A 25,791-nucleotide genomic window follows, 5' to 3' on the forward strand; every position below is an offset into this window, starting at 1 on the left:
TTCAGTCGTATGGAATTTAGCAGCAGAAAACACAAAAGAGGAGTTCATTTGGAGCAGATGTTGTAATGAATCCCATACATTTGATTTTGTCCCTCATTGGATGTATGCCCACTTCCTAAATCAAGCAAATAATCCTTTGAGTATAATCTCCCTCATGTGCTAAACATAAATAATAAAGTATGCTTTGTTGCTTCTCAAATTTAATCAAACGCATTCAGCAATGGTGAATTTTGCATTCCACAAATAACAGAGAAGTTGACAATTAGATACAGCTCCGACTGACAAAGGAACATCTGCTGTCGGCAACACATTCTACTTGTCAAAGAAAAAAAAATATGCCATGAGGCTGATGTAACGTCTAGAGCAGGGTAGTGTGCCAAATGTGATGTGCCCAATTAAACCCTCCTGTCTGTGTGGTTCTTCTGTTACTTTTAAATCCAATAGTCTGAATGTCATCTAATTGCTTCGGGTGATCTCATACCTCCATTAACTTCCATTAAAATAATTCATACATCGCTGTAAACCTACTTTATTAAAAAAAAAAATCATCTTTTTAATATATGCCACAATTTACCGTCCTGAAAAATCCAAACCAATATACAAGGTAGTGGTTTGTCTCATTGCCACACGCCAAATGGAGTTACTGCCCTTTTCATTGCTGTGACCTATAAGCCCCAATAATGAGGTCAAACTAGCAGCAGCTAACAAGAACTCTTTTGTACGCCATTGTTCTTCATATCGCCGGGCTTTTCTCCAATGTCGTTCACCTTGTAACTTGCGTCTGTAGGGCCGATATTTCAGACCCTCATTACTTTTAATTGCATTCTCCGTGGCTACATTTTACAGCGGCTAGTGCTCCCTCCCACCCTTTTGTGTTTGTGTGATGAGGAAGATGAAGTGCGTGACTCATGACAGCAATGCCAGAAAATACACGGCATTTATTCACGCGTCAAATAAAAGATGTGTACAGTATTTCCGAATTAACTGTCATAATAAAATGTCATCAAACATCCATAGATTATTTTAATGCACGCCCTTGTGCTGAATATTTTTGAAGTCCGGCATTTTAAATACTATTTATTGTTGTGCAATGAATCTAATATAAAGCAAATGGATGTTTGCAATTCCTCATTTGGACACACATGCCATAATGTTCAATGAAGCAGAGATAACTGGCACCATGTTTTGGAAGTGAGTGCGCTGACCTATTGCTGGATTAATGTTTTGATGACCAATTTTTATGACGACCCAAATTGAATGGAAGACCAAGAAGTACAGTTAAAGTGAACTTTAAAGGGTCAGGAGTCATGACCTTTGACCTCTTGGTTATGCTCACATAATTTAATAACTCACATTCTATGTCTCGTCGAGATTTGCCTGTGGTTGAAAAGATGAGCTGCGCATAGCAACAACATGGCTTTTGTAAAAAGTAAAAACATAATAATGCAATCAAAATGAATCGGAGTACAAATATGTGTAAATGCCAGCTAAAGATGCTTGGTCCAGAATGGTCATTACCAATGTAATGTGGAATTTGTTTGCCATTGAGCACGGCCCCACATAGCACTCCCACTAATCTCCATTTACAGTGGTCCACATTGTGTAAAAATAATGAGGACATAAAAAGAAAGGATTGTTTGAACAAATATGGTGCCCACTTACAGTAACAGAGCAGAATGTACTCAAGAGATTCAAGCATTCTTTTTTTTTTTTTTGTTGAACTCATAGCACATAGATAATATCTCAACAATGCAAGTTCCCTCCCCAAAATGGGCAGGGGCGGAGCTACAGGGTAGCCATAGTGCCCCCCTTGTCACTCATTGCCCATCCCGATACATTCTTTTTCAAATAATATTTATAAATATCAATTCATAGTATTTAATTTTAGCTAATGGGCAAATTTGGCATCTATATGTGCCATTTCATGAATCTCGGACTAAATAATGCACGCTTGCCACCCCATCCTGGTCACCCGATGGAAAAAGATTCTGGGCATGACCCTCGTTTAAGAAAGTTCACTTTATCTGTGTATTATGCTTTACGCTGCAGGTCTGCCCACTCAAATATATTATTGATACTCATTGGCAAACAGGCTGTTAGCAGCCTACTGTTTAGCAGTGTTGAATAATTCAAAATAGGAGTTGACAACAGTTGTACATTGTGTTCCAGGTAATTCACTTTATTAGCCATGTGCAGATATACCAAGAGTGTTTTTGCGACGTAACAGATGGCCACATAGGATTTTGGGGCTAACATACGTTCGCTCGAGTCTTCGGCACATAGCAGCTGCGCCGAGGTATGGAGTTACTCAGCTGCCTGCTATTTTCCCAATGTGACAATGTTTTTTCATCGGATCTGCCAAAGCACTGTAAGCAAATGATTTCATGGGAGTTGCTCTGGGAGATTTTTTTCAATTAATCAGCTTTCTCTTCTGCTCTCATCTCAAAATTACATAGCTTTTTAATTCAATGAATAATCCGATTTTTATTTGACTTAAAAGTCAAAATAGACGTGACCAGTTTGGTTCTGACCCACTCTTCCCTTTTCTCTAGGCAGTACTAGTAAGACATGCCTGTCATCTGGTGGTGAATACTGTTATTACAGATTAAAACTCTTTCGGTCCAATAAACGTGTCACATGACACCTGGATGGGAAAATGCCTATTATACAAAAGGAGTAGAAAACACAATTGGATTATTTGTCATTTAAATACGTATTTCAAGTATTCTCGATATTCTCTTTTAGGGGTGTAAATCGCGGGTTTTGTCACGATACGATATCATATCGATACAAAGAACTACGATACGATATTTGCTGATATCTTAAAGCCTGCTGTGATTCATTCACGATACATGGCGAGATAGTGCTCTACGATGGATTTTCTATTTTTTTTTTAAATAAAAAATATAAAACAATATCCTGATTTATAACAATTCATACGCAAAATCAACAAGGTACTGCAAACTCTTTATTTAGGAAATCACAAGAGTATTGTAGTATACAAAGTGCTTATTTTAACACTGAACTTTGATGTCGTGTTTTTTCTTTAAATACAAATAGAGATTTGTGGTCCCTGAATATTTGATCACCGCATGGCAGGATTTACAAACTGCACGTGTCTTGCCCGTTGAGCCATCTTTTCTTTGGAATCCAAAGTGCTTCCAAACGAATGACTTGAAGCCTAAAGGGGAGCAAATTTCCTCGTCTTTTTGGACACTAGCCATAGCAGGAGCCGCGTACTAGTTGTCGACTCCCCTTTCACGTGCCTGCTCTGCTCACAACACAACACGCCGCTCACTGCTCCCGGAAAGAGGAAGCAAGCAACAATGAACTGGATTTCAAAACAAAGTCGCGTCTAATGTCCGAGGTCAAACACGGCGATATAAATCGATGTTTACGTTTAGCATCGATGCCAATGAATCGTAGAGCATTATATCGATTAATCGATGTGTATCGATGAATCGTTACACCCCTAAGTATATGGGTTGCAGGGTGTGCAAATGCGTCCTGATATCATAAAAAAATAAATGTTATCTGATTCACTCTATGCAATTCCAAACAGCTTGCAGTGAAAAAACTATTGAAATCTCTGTTGATCCATTTTCCAGATTTTAAGTTGTTCCTTCAAAGCCTTATTTTCCGTTTCAAGCTTCTCCGCACGTTTCTCAAGATCTTGAATATAAACCTTTTTCCTCCTCCTGTATTCCCGGGCAGCGACCCTGGAAGAAATCCAACAAATCCAATTCTTATGTATTAAGTGAATCATGTACAAATAGAAATTCCATCCATTTATGTTGCGTCAATGGTTTTCCTCTACCTGTTCTTCATCAAGCTGCGTTCGGACTGTTTACGAGGAACGCCGCCCTGTGGCATAGCCTGTGTGAAAATGGGGCCGGTGTACTGTAGCTGGGAGGCTGTCGGGTCACCTGTGGGTACGTCAGAGATATTAAACACATCCGGTTTTGTTTGCATTCATTCCTTCATTCATTCATATTAGTACACTGGGCAACAGCACAATCAGAGATGGCTTCATGTATTTTTGACGCTGATTTTTAAAAAATAAAATGTTTCCCCTTATGTTTTGATTTTAGGTTTGACATATATTGTTATAGAAACCTGACATGCTTGCAAAAAATGAGGGCAGATTGGAAATCTACATACTTTCATGTCTGATTAAAAAATCATTCGTAAAAATATGTTGAACAGTGTTATCATCATATATAAAATAAAACAGCAGAGATTTGGACACATTGAAAATAATTAGTAAAAATATGTTGAACAGTGTTATCATCATATATATAATAAAACAGCAGAGATTTGGACACATTAAAATGCGTCAAAATGACATTTTTACATACCGTGTGATTTGCTTGGCTAAACAAGAGCCATCCTAGACACATTGTAGAATATTATTCATTTCGAAAAGTCGTCTAATGGCTTACAACGCTGACAATGAATTTGAATTATTTTACTTTAACAAGCGGATGATCCCTCTGCTGATTGTATCAACAACACTGTACAGCACTGTTAGTAGTATAGTGTTAAAAATAAGCAGAAATGAAAAGACTGGTGTTAGGTCCAACTTCATGCAAACAAGCAAAAATACACACACTCACTTTAAGATGCCAGACTGTCCGAAGAAGCAAAAAAAGATCCAATAGAACAAAGCCAAGGGGTTAAATGATAGTATACTTACTGTAATAATCAATACACACACAAAAACTTGCACACGTTACAAAATAAGCCAAAACAAAGCACAAAAGGTCAATTGTATGTTATCAGGTTAAAGTTGCAAGTTGAAGAGAGTTGACCCAAAAAAGACTGACCTTTGATCCGATACAAGAGCGTGGGTGAGGTATTTTAAACTAAAAAAAGGCACTGATGACATTGAGGAGTCCACTGTTTCCCCAAACCTCAATCCACCGACGCACCTCTGGGACATTACACCCATGACTCCTCCAGCAGCTGATTGATCTCCCGATCCAGACCTTTATGACCCACCCAGGAGATCGTTCATGGTCTCTCATCAGAACCACGTAGGCTCAGGCATTGCAGGAAATGCAAACACAGGTTGCATACTTAGCCACCTTATGACTCCTTTTTAAGAAATTCACACAAGCTGGATCCGAGTCATTCAGGCTGAATTGTCCGGGGAGTTCCATTCCATTTTGTTCTCAACGCAAACAACTTAAATATTTTATTCATTGTGCCTCTTTTGTTGAGTGTAGTTTAGCAACCTTACCTGGCTGCGTGGTTGTTATGCCGATAGGCACAACCTGCGCCCCGTCATTCTGGTAGCAGAAAGCAGCACCTGAAAAAGTGGTTCAAAAACTGGTTTGGTGTTTAAATCAAAATCAATTTTCCGATTTTCTTCTATACAGGCTGTGTGACAAACATTTTGCTGTTTCTGAATACTAATGTTGATTCGTAAAAGAAGAAAAAATTGTAGTTATAATTTGAGTCTTGTTTCAATGAATAATTCTGGTCACCAAAGGTACGGTTCATTCTAGTTTAAATAATCCATTTTTATTTTACAAATAACATTTTATTCTTTGGGAACAATCGGGACAAATCTCAAGTTCAAATAAAGTTCAAGTATGCCTTTGGCGGTTGAACTCGTACATATACTACTTTATAAAAATTATGTAATATCAAATAAAGTTCAAGATGTTTTTCTAAAACTCGGGTTGGATAATCGGAAGGTTCCAATGTACCAGCTTTAAAGTGGACAATTATCTCAAAAGGGAGAATTGTCTGTTATGTTTGGAAAAGAGCACAAATGATTTTTTTTTTTTACCTTGGAATCCCAGGAAGCAGGGGTTCTGATAAGGCCACGGATAATATTCAGGAGAATTAGAATCTGATGGAAGCGTCTGTGAATTGATGGAAATGGCTGGCAGTGCCTGTGACCCCTCAATCGATAAATTGTTCGCTGGAGGAGACTAAAGAAATGTAAAGGATAGATGTCAGTCAGTTAAATAACAACAAACAGTTTCCATTCTTTTAGACAGATTATTCATGGGTAAGAATTTCATTATTTTCCTGTATAAATTGTGCATGGGTAAATAACAGTCTGTTCTATAATAACACAATGACAACAAGACATAAGTATGACATGAAATATGAAATACTTTACCTTGAACTGAATTCATAAAAAAATCCAAATGGATTTATATGAACTTAAACATCTTTTGAAATACTCACATCCATTGCGGTAAGAAACTGCGCTGTGGGTAGATAAAAAAATAAAGCGCAAACAGGTTTATAAGCGCACCCACCTTTCAACCGCAGCCGTTTGTCTTTATGAAGTGATAAACCCATACAAATCAAAGATCTAAAAGTTCTGGCTTCAAAGTCATGTGACTTGCGGGAAATACACGTAGAAAATTAATTTCTGCATCTCATCAATGAGAGATAATTGGGTACAAATTTAATTACAATAAAGTCGGTACATTATCATTTGGAACAATTTGTTCCGGTGCGATTACGATAAGATTAAGGTTTTGCTATGTTTATTATATAATTTTGTAATGATGTCAAATTTACCGTATTTCCTAACTCTTGTTTTGAAGAAAAGAAAACCCCAACAGCGATTGTGTTTCCTTTTCCTAAATCTTCCGGATACGAATTGAATAGCGCATCGCGCAGCCTACTGCAAATATTGATCATCATTGCAAAGTAACGCTTGTAACACTTGTAATGATTGCAAACCTTACCTCGGGTCAGCTATGTCTCTCCAGCAAAGCAACGCTGCAGGAGGAATTCACGGGCTGCTTTTGAAACTTCACGAAGCGCTCGCAGACCCGGATATTCGTCGCGCGTCTCTGAGAGCTCAAGACCTAGTCAGAGACTTGGGGCAGACGTGCATGCTAACACCCAGCGACAATGAACTGGGTAAAACAATGGACTCGTGCAAATATGTCGTATTTTGAATGCAAATGCTTTTAAATGCGGTATATTAGTAACAACACCAGTTCGATCCAACAGTTGCGTTACGCTTGCAGCAAATGTATTGTCTGTCACTGATATTTGCAAAAGTTCCATCAATAAAACCATCAATATTATTTTATTAAGCAGGAGAGTAGGTATTACTGAATTAAATAAATAAATTATTATGCATTATTACCATGTTGACGTATTTTTGTGTCTCAAAGCCTTACAGACATCCTTGTTGTTCTCAAAAGACTATGGGCTGCTCATCTTCCTCAGGGAGTCTTTACCACACGATGAGGTGGGAACTAAAAATGCAGCTAGAAAAAAAATATGTCTCATGTCGATAAGTAATGTAAAATATTTTTTCCCCCAGCTCCGGGATGCCAGGATTAAGACATTGTGTTTTTTGGAGAAGTTTTTGGAGAAGCTTTCTCCAAAGGTCAAAGGATGGGAGAAGACATACGCCATTGATATAAGAGTATGTTGTCTTTGAAACACCAGGTTATATTTTGATTATCTCTAAAATTCCCCAAAACAGAATAATTTTTTTCTTTCCTGCAGGACACTTGTATGACGGTGTATACAAAAGACAGAACAGCTAAATGTAGGACTGCAGATCTGGAGCTGCTTATCAAGGTTGGTTTGTTTTGTGATTATTTTTTTTCTTCTTCAGATGAGCAGATTCCTAAAATGTTTCCTCTGTCAAGGTTTAATTTGCCATTAACAACTTTTACTCAAATAGGTTCTTCTAACAACAAAAGCTTCCACTGTGGCCGCGGAGATGAGAATTGGTGAAATATTCACTAAATTTTACACTGAACTTTGTCATAAGAGCAAACTTCCAGATTCAGGTCAGAGATGGAGAATTTTACGTTAATAACAGTGAATCTTTTTTTTAAACAACTTTTGTTTTTTTTGGATTGAAATAGTCCTTAGCACCATCTATGGATTGCTGGGAATTATCGCAGAAGTTCACCCCAGTGACATGGTCAACTACTATGACAAACTCTACAAAGCCTATCGAGGGGAACTCAAAGAACAGGTGAAAGATCATTTTTTAGTTTGTACGATTTTTTTTCATTGGTCGAGCTGATCTTCAATTTTGCCTAGTTGTATTTATTTATTCCAGCGGTGGTTTAATGATATTTTTGCAGATGACGTCTGCAACAAAAGAGCCCAAACTCATCGTGGTTGCTGGATGTTTGAGAGGAATCACTGCTCTCATGGTTAACTTCACGAAAACAATGGAGGAAGGTGAGGTAGCGGAATGCAAATATTTTCTCACAATTGTGAGACCGTTTTTTTTTTTGTTGGATCAATGACAAGTGCTTTGACTTGCAGATCCAGAAACATCCAAAGAAATCTTTCAATATTCTCTAAAGGCAATTAGTCCACAGGTAAATAATTCCTCTAATAAATCCAAAAATTGTTTGAAATAATTTTTAATTTTTTTTTCCCTAGATGGAAATGAGTCGATATGCTGTAACTTTCGGTGAGGTCACACTTTTGGTGGCATTACGAAACACTCCAATGAATATTTAATCAAATAAAATTAATTTAAATAAATATTTATGATGATTCATTTTTTAAACAGCCGGGCTGAGATTGTTCGCCAGGCACGCATCCCAATTTAGCAGCTGCCTCATAAGCCACTACAGAGAGGTGTTTGATGCCATGTCCAAGCTCTGCGGTCACATCAACACTGAAATGAAGAAGACTAGTTACTACGCACTGGAAGCCTTCCTAAAGCAGGTTAATAATCCCGTTCCCAAAAATTACCAGCTGCGTGAATTTTAACGACTGCCTTTTCAGGTTTCGATACTCGTGGCGGAAAATATTGAGGAGCACAAAAGCAAGTTGAAGTTCTTCATGCAAAAGTTCTGCAACATCATCAAGACCATGGAGTCAACCCACAAAGAATTATCCATCGCTATACGAGGATATGGATTTTTTGCAGCTGTAAGTTTGTGTTTGGGGCAAAAAAGTTCATTATTGAATCCAAAATTGGATTTTTTCTCTCTCTCTCAAAGCCATGCAAGAAAGTTTGCCCGCAAGACGTGGAGTTGATGTACACAGAGCTAATTCAACGCTGTAAGCAGATGTACCTGACTGAGTCGGACAGGGAGGACGAAAGCTTCTACCAACTACCCAGCTTTCTGGACTCGATCGCTAGTGTCCTGATTCACCTGGATAAGGTCACAAACTCTACACGATTAAAATTCCTCAACAACTTCACATGGAAATTTATTTTGGACCTCAGGTTCCAGAGGTGTACACTCCGCTACTGGAACGTCTGGTGGTGGTGCAGATTGACAGTTTCCCTCAGTACAGTGAGAAGATGCAGATCACTTGTTGCAGAGCCATCATTAAAGTCCTGGTGGCCATGGCCTCCAAAGGACCTGTTCTGTGGAGTTTCATTAGCTCCGTGGGTAAGTTGAGTTCAAAATGGCGGTCAGGTGCAAGTTAAACAAAGATGGTTCATTTATTCTTTTGCTTTTCTTTATTTTTTTTAGTGCACCAGGGATTGATTCGTGTCTGTTCCAAACCTATGGTCACCGAGGTGAGTTGAATCCTCGCACGTCTTGTTTGGTTTAACCTAAAAATCATTTTGTGCTTTTTCTTAGAGCAAAGATTCTGAAAATGATTCGTTTGGCTCATCTGAAGTTCGAATTGGAAAAGCGAAAATTCCATCCAGTAAGAACTATCTCGCCTTGTACAGAGGCCTGCTAGACTGTGATCGGTTGAAGGTATGTTTTAAATCAAGTTTTTCTTTTCCTTTTCTGCTCCTCCCCTCACATTTGTCTACTCCTGCAGGATTCAGGATTTTTGGACGGAGCTTTTGAACATCAGAACGCCGCTCTAGTGTCCCTGAGTCGCATTCTTTACGACGAGCTGGTCAAATCGCTTCTCTTGATCATCGAGAAATTAGACTTGTCATTGCAGAAGGTCACCCCAGGGGAGGAGGTATGTGCTCGCATTTAGCGACACACTTTATTATTATTTTTTTAATTAAATTACAATTTTTTTTTCTCCTTATCAGGCTTCAGAAGATGCGACTCACGTCGTGCCTTCTTCTGACCCTACGGCTCATCTTTTGCCCAATAAGATGAAAGACTTCACCGCATTTATTAACTTAGTCGACTTTTGCAGGTAATGTAGATGCAAAGCAGTCGTTGTATTTAATAACTGAAACCTCTCTTGTTTTTTACCTCTCTAGTGAGTTATTACTTCATAAGCACATTGAGTATTTCCAAACTTGGATGTACCCGTTCAGCCACAAGCTTATCCTGCAGTCACTTCGAAACCCGCTTGTCAGTGGATTTTACAAGTTGCTCTCAGTCACCATGAAAATTGCCGAGAAAATAAAGTATTATAAGGTAAGGAATATATTCATGTCATCTATTTTGCTTTTTTAGTATAGCCTGATGCGAACAACTTTTTTTTCCACAGGGTGTTGAAAGCTCAGCTTCAACTCAGGGTGACACAGTGAGAAGTGCTTGCTTTGCCCTCTTCTCCAAATTTGGAAAAGAGGTAGAATCCCTTTCTAAAATATATCACCCGGGAGATTGAACTTATGAGTGAAATATGGTGTCTGTTTAACTAGGTCTGTGTGAAGATGAAGCAGTACAAAGATGAGCTGCTGGCATCCTGCTTGACCTTTGTCCTCTCGCTGCACCACAACATTGTTGCCGTGGATATCAAGGTGTACTGTCCCGCTTTGGAGGTGCGTTTTTAATTCAATTAATTATTGTGGTTCCTGTTTGTGATATTGGAAGACACTTCTCATACCTTGACTTTTCCCATCATGCAGGCAGCTTTGAAGTTGGGTCTTAGTCATGTCCCTTTAGCGAATGCAGCCCTCCATGCTTTAGAGGACTGGTCCAGCCACATCCCTCCGGAGAACATGGAGCCTTGCTACAAGCTCATCCTCCCGCTTCTGGATGGGTACCTAAAAACCAACGGCAACAACGGTAAGCATTTGATAACGGCGAGATGCGTCGATCGAGGCGCGTTAACCGTCTCTTTGCCGACTTAGACAAAGAGGATGGTGTGTGGGAGGTGATGTCTTCTTTGTCCTCAAGAAGTGACGTTGGCTACAGCCGAGTGCTGACAAGACTTCTGAAGAAATCCAACCAGCTTGCCATGGTAAGAAAGACACGTTTTACACGATAAGGATGGATTGGAAATTCGTGCTTTTTCTTAAAATGTAAAAACAGGAGGATGCCCCTCTTACCACGGTGAGGCTCAGGGTGGTGAAGTTGCTCGGTCACTTGGGCGGGAAGCTCAACAGAAATCTCATAACTGGTATGGATTCAAACGTCTGGTCTGTTTTCTCCAAGCGCTTGTCATTATTGTTGATGACGGGATACTCCTCTGTCACTTAAGTGGTCTCCTCAGAGGAGATGATGAAGAAGTTTGTCGCCTGGGATACCGAGAAGAGGCTGAGCTTTCCCGTGCCGTTCACCGACATGAAGCCAGTCATCTACCTCGATCCTTTCCTCCCTCGGATCAGCGAGCTCGCCCTGTCTACGAGTGACAGACAAACCAAAGTGCGTCTTCTCCATTCATATTTGCCGAGTTGAATCTTCTCACTTGACTGAACTCTGACGCAGGTAGCAGCTTGTGAGCTGCTCCACAGCTTGGTCCTCTACATGGTTGGGAAGAGTGCTCAGATGGTGGAAGGAGAGAATCGTTTACCACCAATGTACAAGCTGCACAAGAGACTTTTTCCCGTGCTGCTCCGCCTGGCCTGCGATGTCGATCAAGTACGTATGGCAAAAACGTGTAACATGCGAGATGTTATTTCTAAAAGTTTTTCCTCAGGTGACTAGGCAGCTCTTTGAACCACTGGTTATGCAGCTGATCCACTGGTTTACTAACAATAAGAAATTTGAGAGCCAAGATACAGTGGCTGTTCTGGAAGCCATTCTGGTCAGTGCTTGCATTTTGTCAAATATTTTTAAAAAAAGTTACAATCCATTTTCTTTTTAGATTTCCATCAGCAATGTATATTTGTCGTTGTTAGAACGGTATCGTTGACCCCAAAGACAGCACGCTCCGAGACTTCAGCGGCCGCTGCATCGAAGAGTTCGTCAAATGGTCAATTAAACAAACCAGCCCCAAGCAGCAAGAGAAGAGCCCTGCAAATATGAAGTCATTGTTTAAACGCATCTACAGCTTGGCTCTACATCCAAGTGGCTTCAAGAGGCTGGGCGCAGCTTTAGCTTTCAATAGTATCTACAGACAATTCAGGTATTTTTATTTTTTTTCGACACAAACACAAAGAATGTCGAGATCGATGAATTTGCACAATCTGTCTCTTCCAGGGAGGAAAATTCTTTGGTGGAGCAGTTCATCTTTGAAGTACTTGTTATTTTTGTCGAGAGCCTGGCTCTTGCGCACACAGATGAGCGATCGATGGGTAACTCGCCTGTAGCTTAACAAAGTTAAACATTTGGAAAATGTAGCACTGAATTGTTTTTCTTCCATCTCCAGGTACACTGCAGCAGTGCGGCAGTTCAATCGATCATCTGAAACGGATCATCAAGTATAAGGCCCCCGCTCTCAATAACGGCAATCCTAAAAGACGCATCCCAAGGTTCAGATAATTACGCGGCACATGACAAATCTGGTTCAAATCGACAATATTTCCCCCCCCCCCCCGCTTTGTCCTTTTATTAGGGGCTTTCCAGTTGATGAAAAGATCTGCCTGTCCGACATGGTTTTATGGCTTCTGGAACAATGCGGACGACCTCAGACTGAATGCCGCCACAAATGTTTGGAGCTTTTCTATGAGTTTGTGCCTCTCCTCCCCGGTGAGATCATGACAATCAATAATAGCCCAATACGATATTTAACACGTTCTGTGTTTGATGTAAATTTAGGAAAGAAGTCTCCTCCACAATGGCTGGAGGGTGTGCTAAACGATCATGGTGTTGCTTTCTTGGTCGGCAAGTTTGAAGGTGGAGGTCTACTCTCCCAACCGACTCTCAGGAACTTGGTAGAGCCTTTTAGTGTAAAAGCCACTCTGCACTGGATGGACCTTCTTCTGGCTGCGCTTGACTGCTACAACACCTTCATCAATCTGCATATAATTAAGCCCAATCACATGCTTAGTAAGTTCTACTGATGTAAAAGTACAGTTTTAATTCTCAGAGTTGTGCTGAAATGATTTTCTTCTCAAGATTCCAAGGATGAATCAAGTTTTCTGCAGGCCGTACGTTTCTTTTTGACCGAGCTAGCAACTCAAGAGCTGGCAGCGGCCGAGGGCTGCTTCCATCATGGTCAGAAGAACTCTCACTTCAGTCCGATAGAGGTGGAGCAATACAACTACAGCAAATGCACAATCATTGTTCGCCTGCTGGAGTTTACTACTATGGTCCTAGTCAAAGGGGGTGAAGACTTTTGCAAGGTGAGGCGTGGAAGGATTTTCTGTCACCATCCCTGCTCGTTTTTGTCTGGCTTCACGTACCTTCCCTTGCTGTTTACAGCTTCTCGAAGAAGATATCTTCAGCGCTGTATTTTTTGAGCTGACTGCCATGGTGGTGTGTCAGCCATCCTCTGTGGGCTTCAACATGGCGGATGTAGATATCATTAAGAATCTACCTGAAGTATGTATTCCCCTACTCAAAGCCCTGCAAGGATCACCATACCACGCTCAGGTGGAATGTAACTTGAAGAAAAGAATTTCACACAAAAGGTATTTTGGTCCTGTTTTTGTGGGCTAACACAATTGGAAATTCCTTCATTGTCCAGATTATTATTTTTTTGCTCCTCAGTGTTGAGCAGCTATGTGCTGTAGACCTCTACCACTCCGGACACCACGGCCAGATGGAAATGGTTCTGTCTTCATGTAAGCAGATCCACAAAGCCGGTTTCCTCTGCTCCATTCTGAAGAACCAGGTATTGATTTGCTTCCAAATAAAAAACCCAGATGACCTCATTTTTTTTCCTGTTGTTGTTTTTAACAAAGGATTCCGATCCTGCCAAATCACTTCTCCTGACGGTATATAACGGGATAGCACCTGGCGACAGGAAGTCACTTCCATCCTTGGACATAAATAGCAAGAAGCTAGCTGAGGGTCTCCTTCAGCTTGCCTTTTCTCTGTCTCCAATGGTCAGTGGCGTGTTCCTTAAGACAAAGTTTTGGGAGCAACAAAAGTACCAGTGTTTTCATCTAGGGCGAGCAGCTGCTGGACATTCTGCTGACTGGAAGTCACGGCCAGAGCTTCTTGAGCTTCTCCCACCCCGAGTACTTCTACAGCCTCTTCCCGACGGCCATCAACACAGAGCTGCTTCGAAACATAAATAAGACAGTTCCTCGTCTCATGATGGCCTCCTCACTCAACCCCAGCATGGTAAATCTTTTTCGCCCTTCTGTCCCTTCTTGTTATTGAATGAAATTACGATGAACTTCTCAGGTTAGTGTGGTGCTGAATGGGATGCTGGATCACAGTTTTCGGGAGCGTTCTGTTCGGAAAACTCAGGGAAAACAGCTAGTGGAGGAAGTTCTAGGAGGATGGAATAGCCTGCAGTCATGGTGGGATGGACATGCCTCAAATGCAGAGAGCAAAACTGCCACTCTTCTGCTACTCTCCAAACTCCTACAGGTATTGCGATGCTCTCCAAACAAACATTTTAATGTCTCAATAAACGAAAGTGGATATTTTGATTATTATGTGAAGCTTCTGATGTTTCATCATTATTTTCCTTGTGGTCAGATCGACTCATCCGTGTGCTCCAATGTCAACCACGAAGGATTCAAGCCAGTGTTTTCCACTTTTACCAAGCTCCTGGTTGACACCAGCCTACCACTGAATCTCAAGGTAAAACCTTCTAAACGTCCAGTATTCCAAAATATTGGAGAATTCTCGCTCACATTTTTGCTGATGTTCCTCATCTGTCCAGAGTCAAGCCCTGCTGGTGTTGCCTTTCTTTACAACGGTTCCAGAAGAACAACTAGCTGAGCTGCAGGGAGCACTGGAGAGCTTGGTGGCCTCCCACTTTCCGATGCAATCGGATGAATTTGCAAAGGGGTCCCTTCACCGTAACAACTACATGGACTGTATTCGAAAGGTCAGCGTGACAGATGACCCCCAGATAGTAACACAATAAAGTTATTTGTTTAAAATGGACCTAAATAAATCATCTCTGTTCTAGCTTCTGGATGCCCTTGAACTTTCTCACAGCCCACTTCTGCTCAAACTGCTCGCTGAGATTCTGTGTCGTGACAGAAAGCACATCATGGAAGAGCAGTTTCAAACATGCTTCCAAAGAATTGCTAAACGGTCAGTAAAGTTATTGTTTAATTTTTTTTTATTTTTTTTTAATCTCTTCTGTGTGTGATCAGACCAAGCAGTGAACGACAGTTGCAGCTGCTCTGCACGATATACGGAATGATCCAGAAGAGTGACGTGCCTAGGAGCAGTGTGCTTCAGGCCATGGTGGAAAGAGTTCTTCTGCCTCTCACCTTTCACTGTAGCACCAAGACACTCATTGACTTCTTTGTGGCCAACGTTTCCAACATAATGACGTTGCTCCTCAGTCGCGTCACTAAGGTCTGTTTTTTTTTAATCTATTTTCTTTGTAACATATGACAAACACTCGAATTTTTTTTTTTTCAGGCAAGCGAATCAGCATTTGAGATGCAATTGTTGAAGAAGAACGGCTGCTTCAAGCTTATGGAGCTCCTGTATTCTCGGCTTCCCAAAGAGGAAGTTTATTCGAAGGACTCACGCATCAATTCAGCTTACTGCGGTACAGACAAAACCGAAGGGAACGAGCTATCGAAGAAATTGCTCAAGTAGGAAGCCCAGCTTGGATTTTACAGATGTGCAACTTTTTTTTTTTACACTAAGGGATTTTCCAATTTTTTCCTCAGGTCGTGTTTTGAAACGTTCACCGAGAATATGGCTGGGGAGACTCAGCTTCTGGAGATTAGGAGACAGTACCACTGTGCCGCGTACAACTGCGCCATGGCTGCCGTCAGCTGCAGCTTCAGTGAGCCCAAATTCTATTCCGGCTTCCTCTTCAGTGACAAACCAGAAAAGGTGTGAATAAACTGGATATCCAAACCTTTCATTATGTCATAAATATATATATATATATATATATTCCCTTTTGAACTCGCACAGAGCCAATTCATTTTGGAAAATATCATTGACGTGGAAAGAACCTACAATTTCCCAGTTGTCATTGAGGTATGTTTTTTTTTTTTTTTTTTTAGTTTAGAAAAATAATAAATAATATCAGGCAATTTTTTTCTCATTCATGTCCTTATCAATGTAGGTCCCGCTTGAGAGAAAAAAAAAGTATACTATGATTCGAAAAGAAGTGAGCGAAGAGAATGGAGGTATGTAACTTGAACTAAGTGTTAGTCATTTATGTTCTAACAACACAATTTTAGTTGAGCATGTGCGTAACTCCAAATACATTTATTTGGTGTCCAAAGAGGCACCAGTATATTTGTCCTCCCAGTCCTACATGGCTGACAGCAGTTTGAGCGAGGAGATGAGTCAGTTTGATTTCTCCACCGGCATACAAAGCTTTTCCTACAGCTCCCAAAATCCAGAAGGGCAGAGACGAACGATAGCGAAAGCTGTGAGTTAACTCGAATAAAGCTTACCTTGTTCCGTATGCTTTGATGTGGTCTCATTTGTGTGTCTGGATGTCATTCATCTAGCAGACAGATGAGACACCCTACTCCCCGGATGCAGCAGTAGACCTGGAAATGGATGAGCTCAATCAGCATGAATGTATGGCGAACATGACAGCTCTCATTGGTCACATGCAAAGGAACAACATAACTCCCAAAATTGAACAGGTACCGCAAAAATGAGACACTATCAACGCCGTTGGATAAAGCTTTTCCCTTTTTTTTGATGAAATAGGGAAAGGTCCCCAGTGACCTTCCTCCATGGATGAAATTTCTACATGGGAAATTAATGAATCCTGCCACACCACTGAATATCAGACTCTTCATTTCAAAGCTAATCATCAACACAGAGGAGGTGAATATGTGATTAGAATGTTGACAAATCTTTTTTGGATTATTTATTTTGCTAATATTATATTATCTGCAGGTCTTTCGACCATATGCCAAGCACTGGCTGGGACCGCTCCTACAGCTTGTTGTATCTGAAAACAATGGAGGAGAGGGTATCCATTTTATGGTCGTGGATATTGTGGTCACAGTATTGTCTTGGACAAGCTTAGCTAGACCAAAGGTTGTATATTCTCATATTTGTATGACTAAATAACACCAAAATTGGCACCGGGTGAATTGTTATTGTCATGATTTAGCAATGTTTTTTGTTTTTTTTTTATCACAGGGTAACGTCAGGGATGAAGTGCTGGCCAATCGGCTGTTAGAGTTTCTAATGAAGCATAGCTTTCACTCGAGAAGGTCTGTGTTTCGTCATAACCTGGAGATCATTCGTACTCTGGTGGAGTGCTGGAAAGACTGTCTTTATGTGCCTCACAGGTAGGATCCTTAAAAGATTCGATTAGAAAAACCTAGAATGAAATAACTGGTGTTTTCACTCAATGTCTGTTTTAAGTCTGATCTATGAGCGCTTCTGTGGCACGGACCCAAACAGTAAAAACAACTCAGTTGGACTTCAGTTGCTTGGAATCATCCTGGCCAACAACCTCCCTGCTTACGATGCCTCTTGTGGAATTCAGTATGATCGGTAAATTTGAATTTTTATTATCTCTATGACCCCCCCAGCTGTATTTCTGATCTTTCATGTCATGACAGGTACATCAAGTCCCTCACCAACAACATTACCATCGTAAGATATAAAGATGTCTACTCAGCTGCTGCTGAGATTATTGGACTCATCCTAAAGAACATGACCGACAATGAAAAGGTATGAGATTGTCCTCACCTTCCTTGTTATTACAGGTATAAATGAAATATATTGACTAAGTGAAATCAATGATTTCCCCCTTAGCATAACCAAGAGCTTCTCAGTCTTGCCGCCCATCAGATAACAAGTCTGAAGAAAAAAGAGATGAATGACAAATTCATTATTTGTGTGAACAAAGTGTCGAAGCACTTTCCTCCTTTCATGGATGGGTGAGCATCGCTTTGTGCAAAGAAAAAAAAAAAAAAAGATGGCTTTAAAAACTATTTGGCTCTTGCAGGTTTGTCAATCCTGTGCTCTACCAGCTTCCGAAGATGCACGGCACATTAAAAATTAATTGTTTGGAGTGCGTGTTGAGTCGAGCTGATGTCATCCCGGATATTTTTTTACAGCTTAAGACCACAGGATTTATTCAGATAATGGGCTATAGGTAAGTGGCAGCCATTTTTTTTAAAATTAAAATCAAACTTGATTTAAAAAAAAAAAAAAATCTCTCTCTCTCTACTCTACACACATTAAGGGACGAAGCAATGCAAATCGTGTGTCTTGATATCATCCACAAAATTCTTCCTCGCCTGACTCCGGCACAGCTTCAGGAGTTCCTCATGACCGTCACATCATTCGTCTCGCACCCTTCACCGGTGTGCCGTGAGCGAATGTATGACATCCTCATGTGGATCCAAGACAACTACAGGTAGAGTTGTTCGATTGATTCCTGATCGATCGGGAGAGACCGCTTAACTGTCGTCTCCGCTAGTGATGACGAGAGCATGTCAGACAACACCTCGCTGGAAATTTTGAACGCAGCTAAAGAAACGCTACTTCAAGGATTGTCTGAAGAGAACCAAGGCCTTCAGTAAGTATTAATATCAATTTATCACTCAAAGGAGACTCAACAAAATATTCCTCCTTCTTAATTTCAGGCTGTATGTTCGTAATTTCTGGAGTCAGGAGAAGCGACTTCCGACCGCAACTCTGGAGCGAATGTTAACCGTGCTTCGTTCATTGTACACTTGTCGAATAGAAAGATGTTTCTTAAGTTTGGCGACCAACCTCTTGTTGGAAATGACTAGTCAGAGTCCCGACTTCAAACGAAACATATTTGAGTATCCTCTCTCAGAATGCACCTTCCAGGTTGGTTTGTTTTCCTGATTACAAATCAAAGATATTTGAATAAAATCAACTAAATCCTAGAACTGTTTTTCTTCCACCCGATAGGATTATTTGATTGATTCCAATTGGCGCTTCAGGAATACGGTGATGACTCCAATGTTTGTCGAAACGCAAAACTCTCAAGGCCCGGAGAGCGTGGCACCTTCCCAATCGGGAGCCATGAAGGGGAAGCTTCGAGCCACGCAGACCTCACTTCAGTTTACGCAAACACAAATACCAGGTAGTACCGTATTTTCCATATTTTAATTTCTCTGTTGATATCTTCATTTTAGAGTAACAGCTGGATTATTTGACAGGTCGCCATACAGCGTATAACTGGCTTACCGGCAGCAGCGTGGACACATTTGCGGAGTATTCGCCGTCTGAGTCCTCCTTGATGGTCTTTGAGAAGAAAGCGGCGAGGCAAAGTACAGCAAGACGACCGGTAGGGGAAGGCTTTGGACAAAGGCGCATCGCCGCATCGACAGACGAGGTGGACAATCCTGCAAAAGGTCAGTCGGATTAGGTCTGAAGGGTTTAAAAATAAATGTGTATTTTATGATTATTATTTATAATTATTTGATTGATTTATTATAGTGTAAAGTTTACATTTTAAATTAAATTATATGCCATTGGAGGACATTTATTGTGTCTTTGGTCAACAGCGGAAAATGAACGTCGTCAAAAAATCCTTCAATTGAGACGCAGATTTCTCAAGGACCAAGAGGAGAGCTTGATTTTTGCCCAAAAAGAGGTCCAAAAACAAAAGCGACTCAAGGTAATGAATTGGAATATACAAAATATTATATCCGATTCTACTCTCTGGATTTGTAATCACCGATTTAGTCTTTGGTGTTTTACAGGAGCAAAAAGCCGATCAAAGGTTGCGAAAGGAAGCTCAGGTGACTCTGTATCGCAACTACAGAGTAGGAGACTTTCCAGACGTCCAAATTCCATACAGTAACCTTATTGCCCCACTTCAAGCGGTCGCGCAGGTGCCCCTTTTTTTCCTTCAAACCTACAGTAGCTTCGAAATACCAGAATATCATCAACACGGATTTTCTCCTGTGTCTTCTAGAGAGATCCGATTCTGGCCAAACAACTGTTCAGTTCACTGTTCACTGGCATCCTGGAAGAAATGGAAACGCAGAAACCCAGGCAGCAAGCAGTTGAAATCAAAGAGGACCTCCGATGCATCATGAACGAATTCCTGAGCAAGAGTACGCTCTGCTTCCCGCCGTTTATCGCGTGTGTGCAGGTATGACATCATCATCTGAAAAAAAGGGTGTACAGGATTATCTTTAAACACCCCCCCCCCCCCCCCCCCCCAACAAGGACATGTGCTACCGGCATAAAGATCTCCTGCATATCGATCCAGCACTTGTAAGCTCAACAAGCCTGGCAAGTCTCCAGCAGCCATCGGGCGTCCTGCTCTTGGAAGAAGGTCTTCTGCACATCGGCATGCAAGATGAACCTCCCAGAAAAAAGTCACGAGGAAGCAAAGAAATCCCCCCGGATACCAAAAAATGGGTCCACCTTGCAAGGTATTCATTGAAGTCATTTCTTTTGGTCAAATGTGACTTCACATTTTTTTTTGGGGGTCCCGTAGGCTTTACAGAGACTTGGAGGATTACGATGTCGTCCGCGGCATCTTTGCAGGTAAAGTCGGGACCATGCCGATCACCAGTGCTGCTCTTCAAGCTGAAGCCTGCACTGACTTTGCTGAAGCTGCTAAGCTTTACAACGAGGTATGTTAACCCCCGAAATCATGCGTCGATGCAGATGAACCAATTTTTTTGCTTGTTCCACCAGGCTCTCAACACCAAACACTGGACGGATGGTGAGCCCACTGACTCTGAGAAGGACTTTTGGGAAATTGCTGCAATGGAGGCCTACAGCCATTTAACCGATTGGAAATCTCTTCAGTACTGTTCCACCTATTGCATTGATGAGAATAGCTCGGCTAATCTTGACAACATGTGGCTTGAACCTCTCTACCAGGTAACCTTTAACCTTTCAATCACCTGCATTTGATCACAAAGCGTCGTTTTGTTTTATTTTAGGAGATGTATCTGCCGCACATGATTCGAAGCATGCTCAAGCTGCTGCAATTGGGTGAAGGAGACCAAAGTCTTCTCACCTTTATGGACCAAGCCATGAAAGTGGAAGAGCGTAAAAAGTTGCTGGAGAGTCGTTACAGCCAAGAGCTCAGCTTACTCTACATCCTGCAGGAGGACTACGACCGCGCTAAATACTACACCAACTCCGCCATGCAGATTTTCATGGAGGTAATTGAAAAGTGATTAAGACACATTTTTTGAATTGGGTTTTTACTCCTGTCTGGACTTTCTAGAGTTACTCAAGTGTGGACACGCTGCTGACTCAAAGTCGGCTTACCATCTTGCAGTCGGTGCAGGCTTTGACGGAAATCCAGGACTTCCTGCAGTTCATGAAGGGAGAAGGTTGGCTCTGTTAAAAAAAAAAAAATGCTCACATGAATGCTCACTAATATTGTGATTTTTAGTATCTGTGACATCCCTCAAGCGGCTTATCGATTCATGGACCGAGAGATACCCTGATGCTAAAATGGATCCAGTGAACATCTGGGATGATATAATTACATCCCGGTGAGGACAAAAATTAAATTATTTGATGTGATCAGTTAAGAAAACTTCTTTTTTGGTATTATTCCAGGTTTTTCTTCCTGGATAAAATCAGGGAGAAGCTTCAGAGCGACACAGACACTGACGGCATGGAGGTGGACAACACCGACGACGCAGCAGAAGACCTCGAGGCTTTAGTTAACAACTGCAAGTTCAACATGAAGTTGCACATGGCGGATAGCGCGAGGAAGCAGGTGACACAATGAAAAAAAGTCGGCGCTTCTTCCTCTGTCGTAACGACTTTTTGCGGTTGTTGCCTTCAGAATAACTTTTCGGTCGCCACCAAGCTGATGAAGGAACTTCACAAAGATGCCAAAACGGATAGAAAACATTTGCTGCGTTGGGTTCACACTTTTAGCCGTTACGGACACAAACGCATTCAAGCTCAGGGTCCTTTGGAGCAAGTCAATATTATGATCAAGGCCGTTCGACTTTTGGGTGAGTGAGGAGAGTCACACAAAAACTAAAGATTGAAAACATTCTCACAATTGATAAGAACTTTTTTTTCCCTGCAGAGGATATTGAGGTGGACTGCCAAAATGCTTCATCTGGAGTGTACAGAGAGCAAAAGATCCTTCAAGGAACATCTTTCCACATCATGGCCATGGCTGTACGCAAAAGTCCCTCGGTTCTGCAATCCATCGAAGCTGAAAAAGCAGACACAGTTGTCAAACTTTCAAATAGTGCTTGGCCCATTCAAGATATGAAGGTAAACCCATTCGACTGAATTTTCACAGTGCACGTTTCGGTGCTTCCTTTCTGTCCAGGTGTTATTGGGGGTTTTTTTTCGTGCAGGAAGTGGAAGTGGGGCTGCAATTACGAGCGTTGACGTTAATGCGCGACGCCGCCAAAAAAGCTGATGAGGAGCTGCAAATTTCTAGACAGAGCTGTGCGGAAATCAGCAGCATTGTGGAAACGTACATGTGTTTAGCGGATTTCTGTGACAAACTGCTGCGTCAAGAAGATCAGGGTGACACGAGTGAGTTAGGCGATTATCTTTTTTTTTTTTTTTGGTATAAGTAATGATTTTCTGCTTAATCCAAATTTCACAGACAATCAATTCCCAGACCTCTTGACACTTCCGGCCCATGTAGTGAGAAGCATGTTAAAAGCCCTGAAAATGAACTCGGAGGAGGCTCGTCTCAAATTTCCTCGATTGCTGCAGCTCATCGAGTTGTATCCATCCGAGACGTTGGACCTCATGACAAACGAGGTTGTAGAAGAACCTCCTTGAATGTATTTATTGATCATAATCTTTCAACAGCATCTTCCTTTTTTATTTAGATGGCATCAGTGCCCTGCTGGATGCTGATTGGTTGGATCAGTCAGATGGTGGCCCTCCTGGACAAGCCTCAAGCCGTGGCCGTGCAGGATTGCATTGAGCAGCTTGCCGAATTTTACCCCCAAGCTCTGGTTTACGCTTTAATGATCAGTAGTGAAAGTTATCACTTTGAGGACTCTGCCATTGGCCACCGACAACAAGAATTTGTCAACAGGTAATATAATGACCTAAAATAATTAATTTGTGAAATGATCATGGTGTGTGTTGACAGGATGAAGAGCATGCTGGATAGAGGAGAAGCTGTGAAGAAATTTGTGGATGCACTGCAACAGCTCACAAATCCTGAGATGATTTTCCGGGTAAAAAGTTTTTGATTTGAGTCGTGCTGGCCACTTTTGACTCATTGTGGATTTTTTTTTTTTTTTTTTGCAGGATTGGTGGGAAAATGTCAAAAACCAACTGGAAAAACCCGACTTCAGCAAGGAGAAAATGGAGAGCTTATACAACGAGATGTATTCTTCACTCGGGGATTGGAAAAAAGAGGGTCATGGGATTTTTCGCCAGAGATTTATCAAAGTTTGTACTTATAATCATCATCATCTATATAATGATGTTAAATTATATTTTTAAAAAACAAATTTGGAGTTAGCAAATTGCACCACCAATTCTAGTATTTCATCCACAGAGATTTGCTAAAGATATGCAGAATTTGCTGGGAAGCAAAGGCAGCAAAGTTTTTGAAAAGAGAAAACAAAAAGTCTTTTTGAAGAGTGTGGATGAGTTTGCCTCTTCCATGCGGGAGCGTAAAGAGGAACCCAGGAATCTGAAGGAGTACTCACCCTGGCTGAGTGCATTTCAAGCAGACCCGTTCAGAAACCAGCTGGAAATCCCCGGTCAGTAGAATTCGGGGTTGTGTCAGTCTAACAAAAAGAAACAAAAGTTACTTTTCATCACATCCCCCCCCCCCCTTCTAGGTCAATATGATGGCAAATCCAAACCGTTGCCAGAGTATCACGCCAAAATAACTGGATTTGATGAAAGGGTAAGTATGACAACCACATTTGTCAAACAATAAAATAGAAACATCCGTTGGTCTGTCCCTCAGGTAAAAGTCATGTCGTCCATGCGTCGTCCCAAACGTCTGATCATCCGCGGCGACGACGAGCGGGACCACCCTTTCCTGGTTAAGGGTGGAGAAGACCTGCGACAGGACCAGCGCATCGAGCAGCTTTTCGCCGTCATGAATATTCTGCTGAGTCGCGACGCAGCTTGCGCTCGCAGAGGCCTGCAGCTCCGCACGTACCAAGTCATCCCCATTAACACCAGGTACTTTTTGGATCTGTTGTATCAATATTCTTATTGGGTGGACGATATAATCATGACTCTTATTTTGACAGAATTGGATTAATTGAATGGATGGAGAACACGTGTACATTGAGGGAGTTTCTGACAGCCACGATGACTGAGGAGGAGTCCCACAGGGCAGCCAGGTGCACTTTATTCCTTGCATATGCTGATTTCTTTTATTTTTTATTTTTAACTGCTGTTTTCTAGGTCTGGTGACATCTACAATAAGTGGCTGTCCAGCTTTTCATCAAGATCAGAAAATAATCCATTAAAATTCTATGTTTTGGCTTACATGTAAGTCATCCTATGGTTTATTATAAATCTGTAAAAACCAGTGTATCGAGGCATATTCTATTTTTGACAGGAGAGCAACACGCGACAATGCCGTCGATAACTTCTCTAAAATGTCGCAGCAAGTGCCTGCTGATCTCCTCAAGTAAGTTTCATCTCGGAGTTGAGAAAGAAAACCAATCACAGTTTTCTGTCTATCGATTTGTAGGAGAGCTTTCCTAAAGATGTGCAACAGTCCCGAGGCCTTTCTTTCCCTGCGTTCCCACTTCATCAGCTCTCACGCTTTACTCTGCGTCAGCCATTGGGTGCTGGGTATCGGCGACCGACATCTCTCCAACTTTATGATCAATACGGAAACGGGAGGGATGATCGGCATCGATTTTGGTCATGCGTTCGGCTCAGCCACACAGGTATTGCGAAAAGCGGGGAGTTAATCGATCCTGGTGTTGCTAATGTGTGGTGGTGGTTCTTCCTGCCAGTTCCTCAACGTCCCCGAGCTCATGCCTTTCCGCCTGACCGGACAGTTTGTCAATCTGATGCAACCCTTGAAAGAGTCCGGTTTGATCCAGAGTGTCATGGCGCACGCCCTCCGAGCGTACAGGAACGAGCCGGACCTGCTGCTCAACACTATGGATGTGTTCGTCAAGGAGCCGTCGCTGGACTGGAAGGTGGCCGATTGTTTCCAAAACAGGTCTATTGTTTTGTTTCAAATCACTGCAGTCTACTTGTTTGCCACCCTTTCACAGAATTTTGAAATTAAGCAACTGAAGAAGGGAGGTACGTGGACGGAGAGCGTGAATACCAAAGAAATCAACTGGTACCCGCTGCAGAAGGTGAACTTTGCGAGACGGAAACTGGAGGGCGCGAATCCCGCCACCATCACCAGGTATGATCACTCGGCAGGGAAGCCTGGTTTGTCGTTGAAGACCATATGTTTACAGTGAGGAGCTCAAGCTGGGCTTTGAGGGGCTTCCAGGATCCGAGGGGATGAAGGCGGTCGCCCTGGGGACGCCGGAGCACAACGTTCGCGCCAGGGAAGCGTCTGAAGGTCTGTCCGTGGAAAAGCAGGTGGAATGTCTGCTCGACCAAGCCACGGATGCAAATGTGCTCGGGAGAGTGTATGCGGGCTGGGAGCCATGGATCTGATCATGTGTTCTACGTTGAATCCCAAACTGATTTGGTGGGTGCTCCTAATGAAATTTTATTATTGGTGATTCCAAATAAAGGTGAAGAACTCTTTGACTCAGCTTTCCAT

General features: G+C 41.7%; 1 protein-coding gene and 1 long non-coding RNA gene across 9 annotated transcripts; one reads left to right on the plus strand and one right to left on the minus strand.

Moving 5' to 3' along the window:
- Positions 1-2,168: 2,168 nt before the first annotated feature.
- LOC133143459 (uncharacterized) lies at positions 2,169-6,837 on the minus strand. 5 transcript variants are annotated; one of them, XR_009710420.1, is made up of 6 exons: positions 6,717-6,834; positions 6,205-6,227; positions 5,798-5,942; positions 4,827-5,311; positions 3,818-3,926; positions 2,169-3,719 (listed from the first exon to the last, which is right to left on the minus strand). It is a non-coding gene; the product is annotated as an uncharacterized LOC133143459 (long non-coding RNA). The 5 variants fall into 5 exon arrangements; XR_009710416.1 differs by having other exon boundaries at positions 3,818-5,311; XR_009710419.1 differs by having other exon boundaries at positions 3,818-5,311; positions 6,137-6,227; positions 6,717-6,732.
- Positions 6,729-25,778, plus strand: prkdc (protein kinase, DNA-activated, catalytic subunit). Of its 4 annotated transcripts, none has more exons than XM_061265335.1 (86): positions 6,729-6,894; positions 7,155-7,231; positions 7,307-7,411; positions 7,495-7,569; positions 7,676-7,784; positions 7,863-7,975; positions 8,088-8,187; positions 8,275-8,330; positions 8,395-8,425; positions 8,528-8,685; positions 8,746-8,892; positions 8,964-9,128; positions 9,194-9,362; positions 9,447-9,493; positions 9,558-9,680; positions 9,748-9,897; positions 9,974-10,083; positions 10,151-10,310; positions 10,384-10,464; positions 10,538-10,657; positions 10,745-10,904; positions 10,970-11,079; positions 11,151-11,238; positions 11,320-11,483; positions 11,547-11,699; positions 11,758-11,865; positions 11,960-12,186; positions 12,261-12,355; positions 12,430-12,532; positions 12,616-12,749; positions 12,819-13,049; positions 13,119-13,345; positions 13,425-13,633; positions 13,713-13,836; positions 13,907-14,050; positions 14,115-14,291; positions 14,355-14,543; positions 14,655-14,759; positions 14,842-15,009; positions 15,094-15,221; positions 15,284-15,491; positions 15,558-15,736; positions 15,815-15,983; positions 16,068-16,133; positions 16,222-16,285; positions 16,385-16,533; positions 16,616-16,756; positions 16,824-16,943; positions 17,016-17,159; positions 17,265-17,416; positions 17,493-17,624; positions 17,693-17,804; positions 17,889-18,013; positions 18,082-18,231; positions 18,322-18,495; positions 18,559-18,657; positions 18,725-18,935; positions 19,020-19,194; positions 19,271-19,465; positions 19,619-19,731; positions 19,817-19,948; positions 20,032-20,211; positions 20,289-20,497; positions 20,563-20,701; positions 20,766-20,954; positions 21,017-21,241; positions 21,307-21,415; positions 21,478-21,580; positions 21,648-21,810; positions 21,880-22,054; positions 22,132-22,325; positions 22,412-22,595; positions 22,669-22,829; positions 22,901-23,112; positions 23,170-23,257; positions 23,331-23,474; positions 23,584-23,791; positions 23,873-23,940; positions 24,004-24,224; positions 24,296-24,388; positions 24,453-24,539; positions 24,610-24,681; positions 24,745-24,946; positions 25,016-25,204; positions 25,283-25,422; positions 25,478-25,778. In XM_061265335.1, exons 1-86 carry the CDS (start codon positions 6,729-6,731, stop codon positions 25,680-25,682), a joined length of 12,276 nt encoding a protein of 4,091 aa, XP_061121319.1. In that variant the 3' UTR covers positions 25,683-25,778. The 4 variants fall into 4 exon arrangements, with proteins under 4 accessions (XP_061121319.1, XP_061121320.1, XP_061121317.1 ...); XM_061265336.1 differs by having other exon boundaries at positions 16,619-16,756; XM_061265333.1 differs by having other exon boundaries at positions 7,155-7,411.
- Positions 25,779-25,791: the final 13 nt, after the last annotated feature.

The sequence above is a fragment of the Syngnathus typhle genome, linkage group LG19 (assembly GCF_033458585.1).
Source record: "Syngnathus typhle isolate RoL2023-S1 ecotype Sweden linkage group LG19, RoL_Styp_1.0, whole genome shotgun sequence".
Taxonomy (NCBI): domain Eukaryota; kingdom Metazoa; phylum Chordata; class Actinopteri; order Syngnathiformes; family Syngnathidae; genus Syngnathus; species Syngnathus typhle.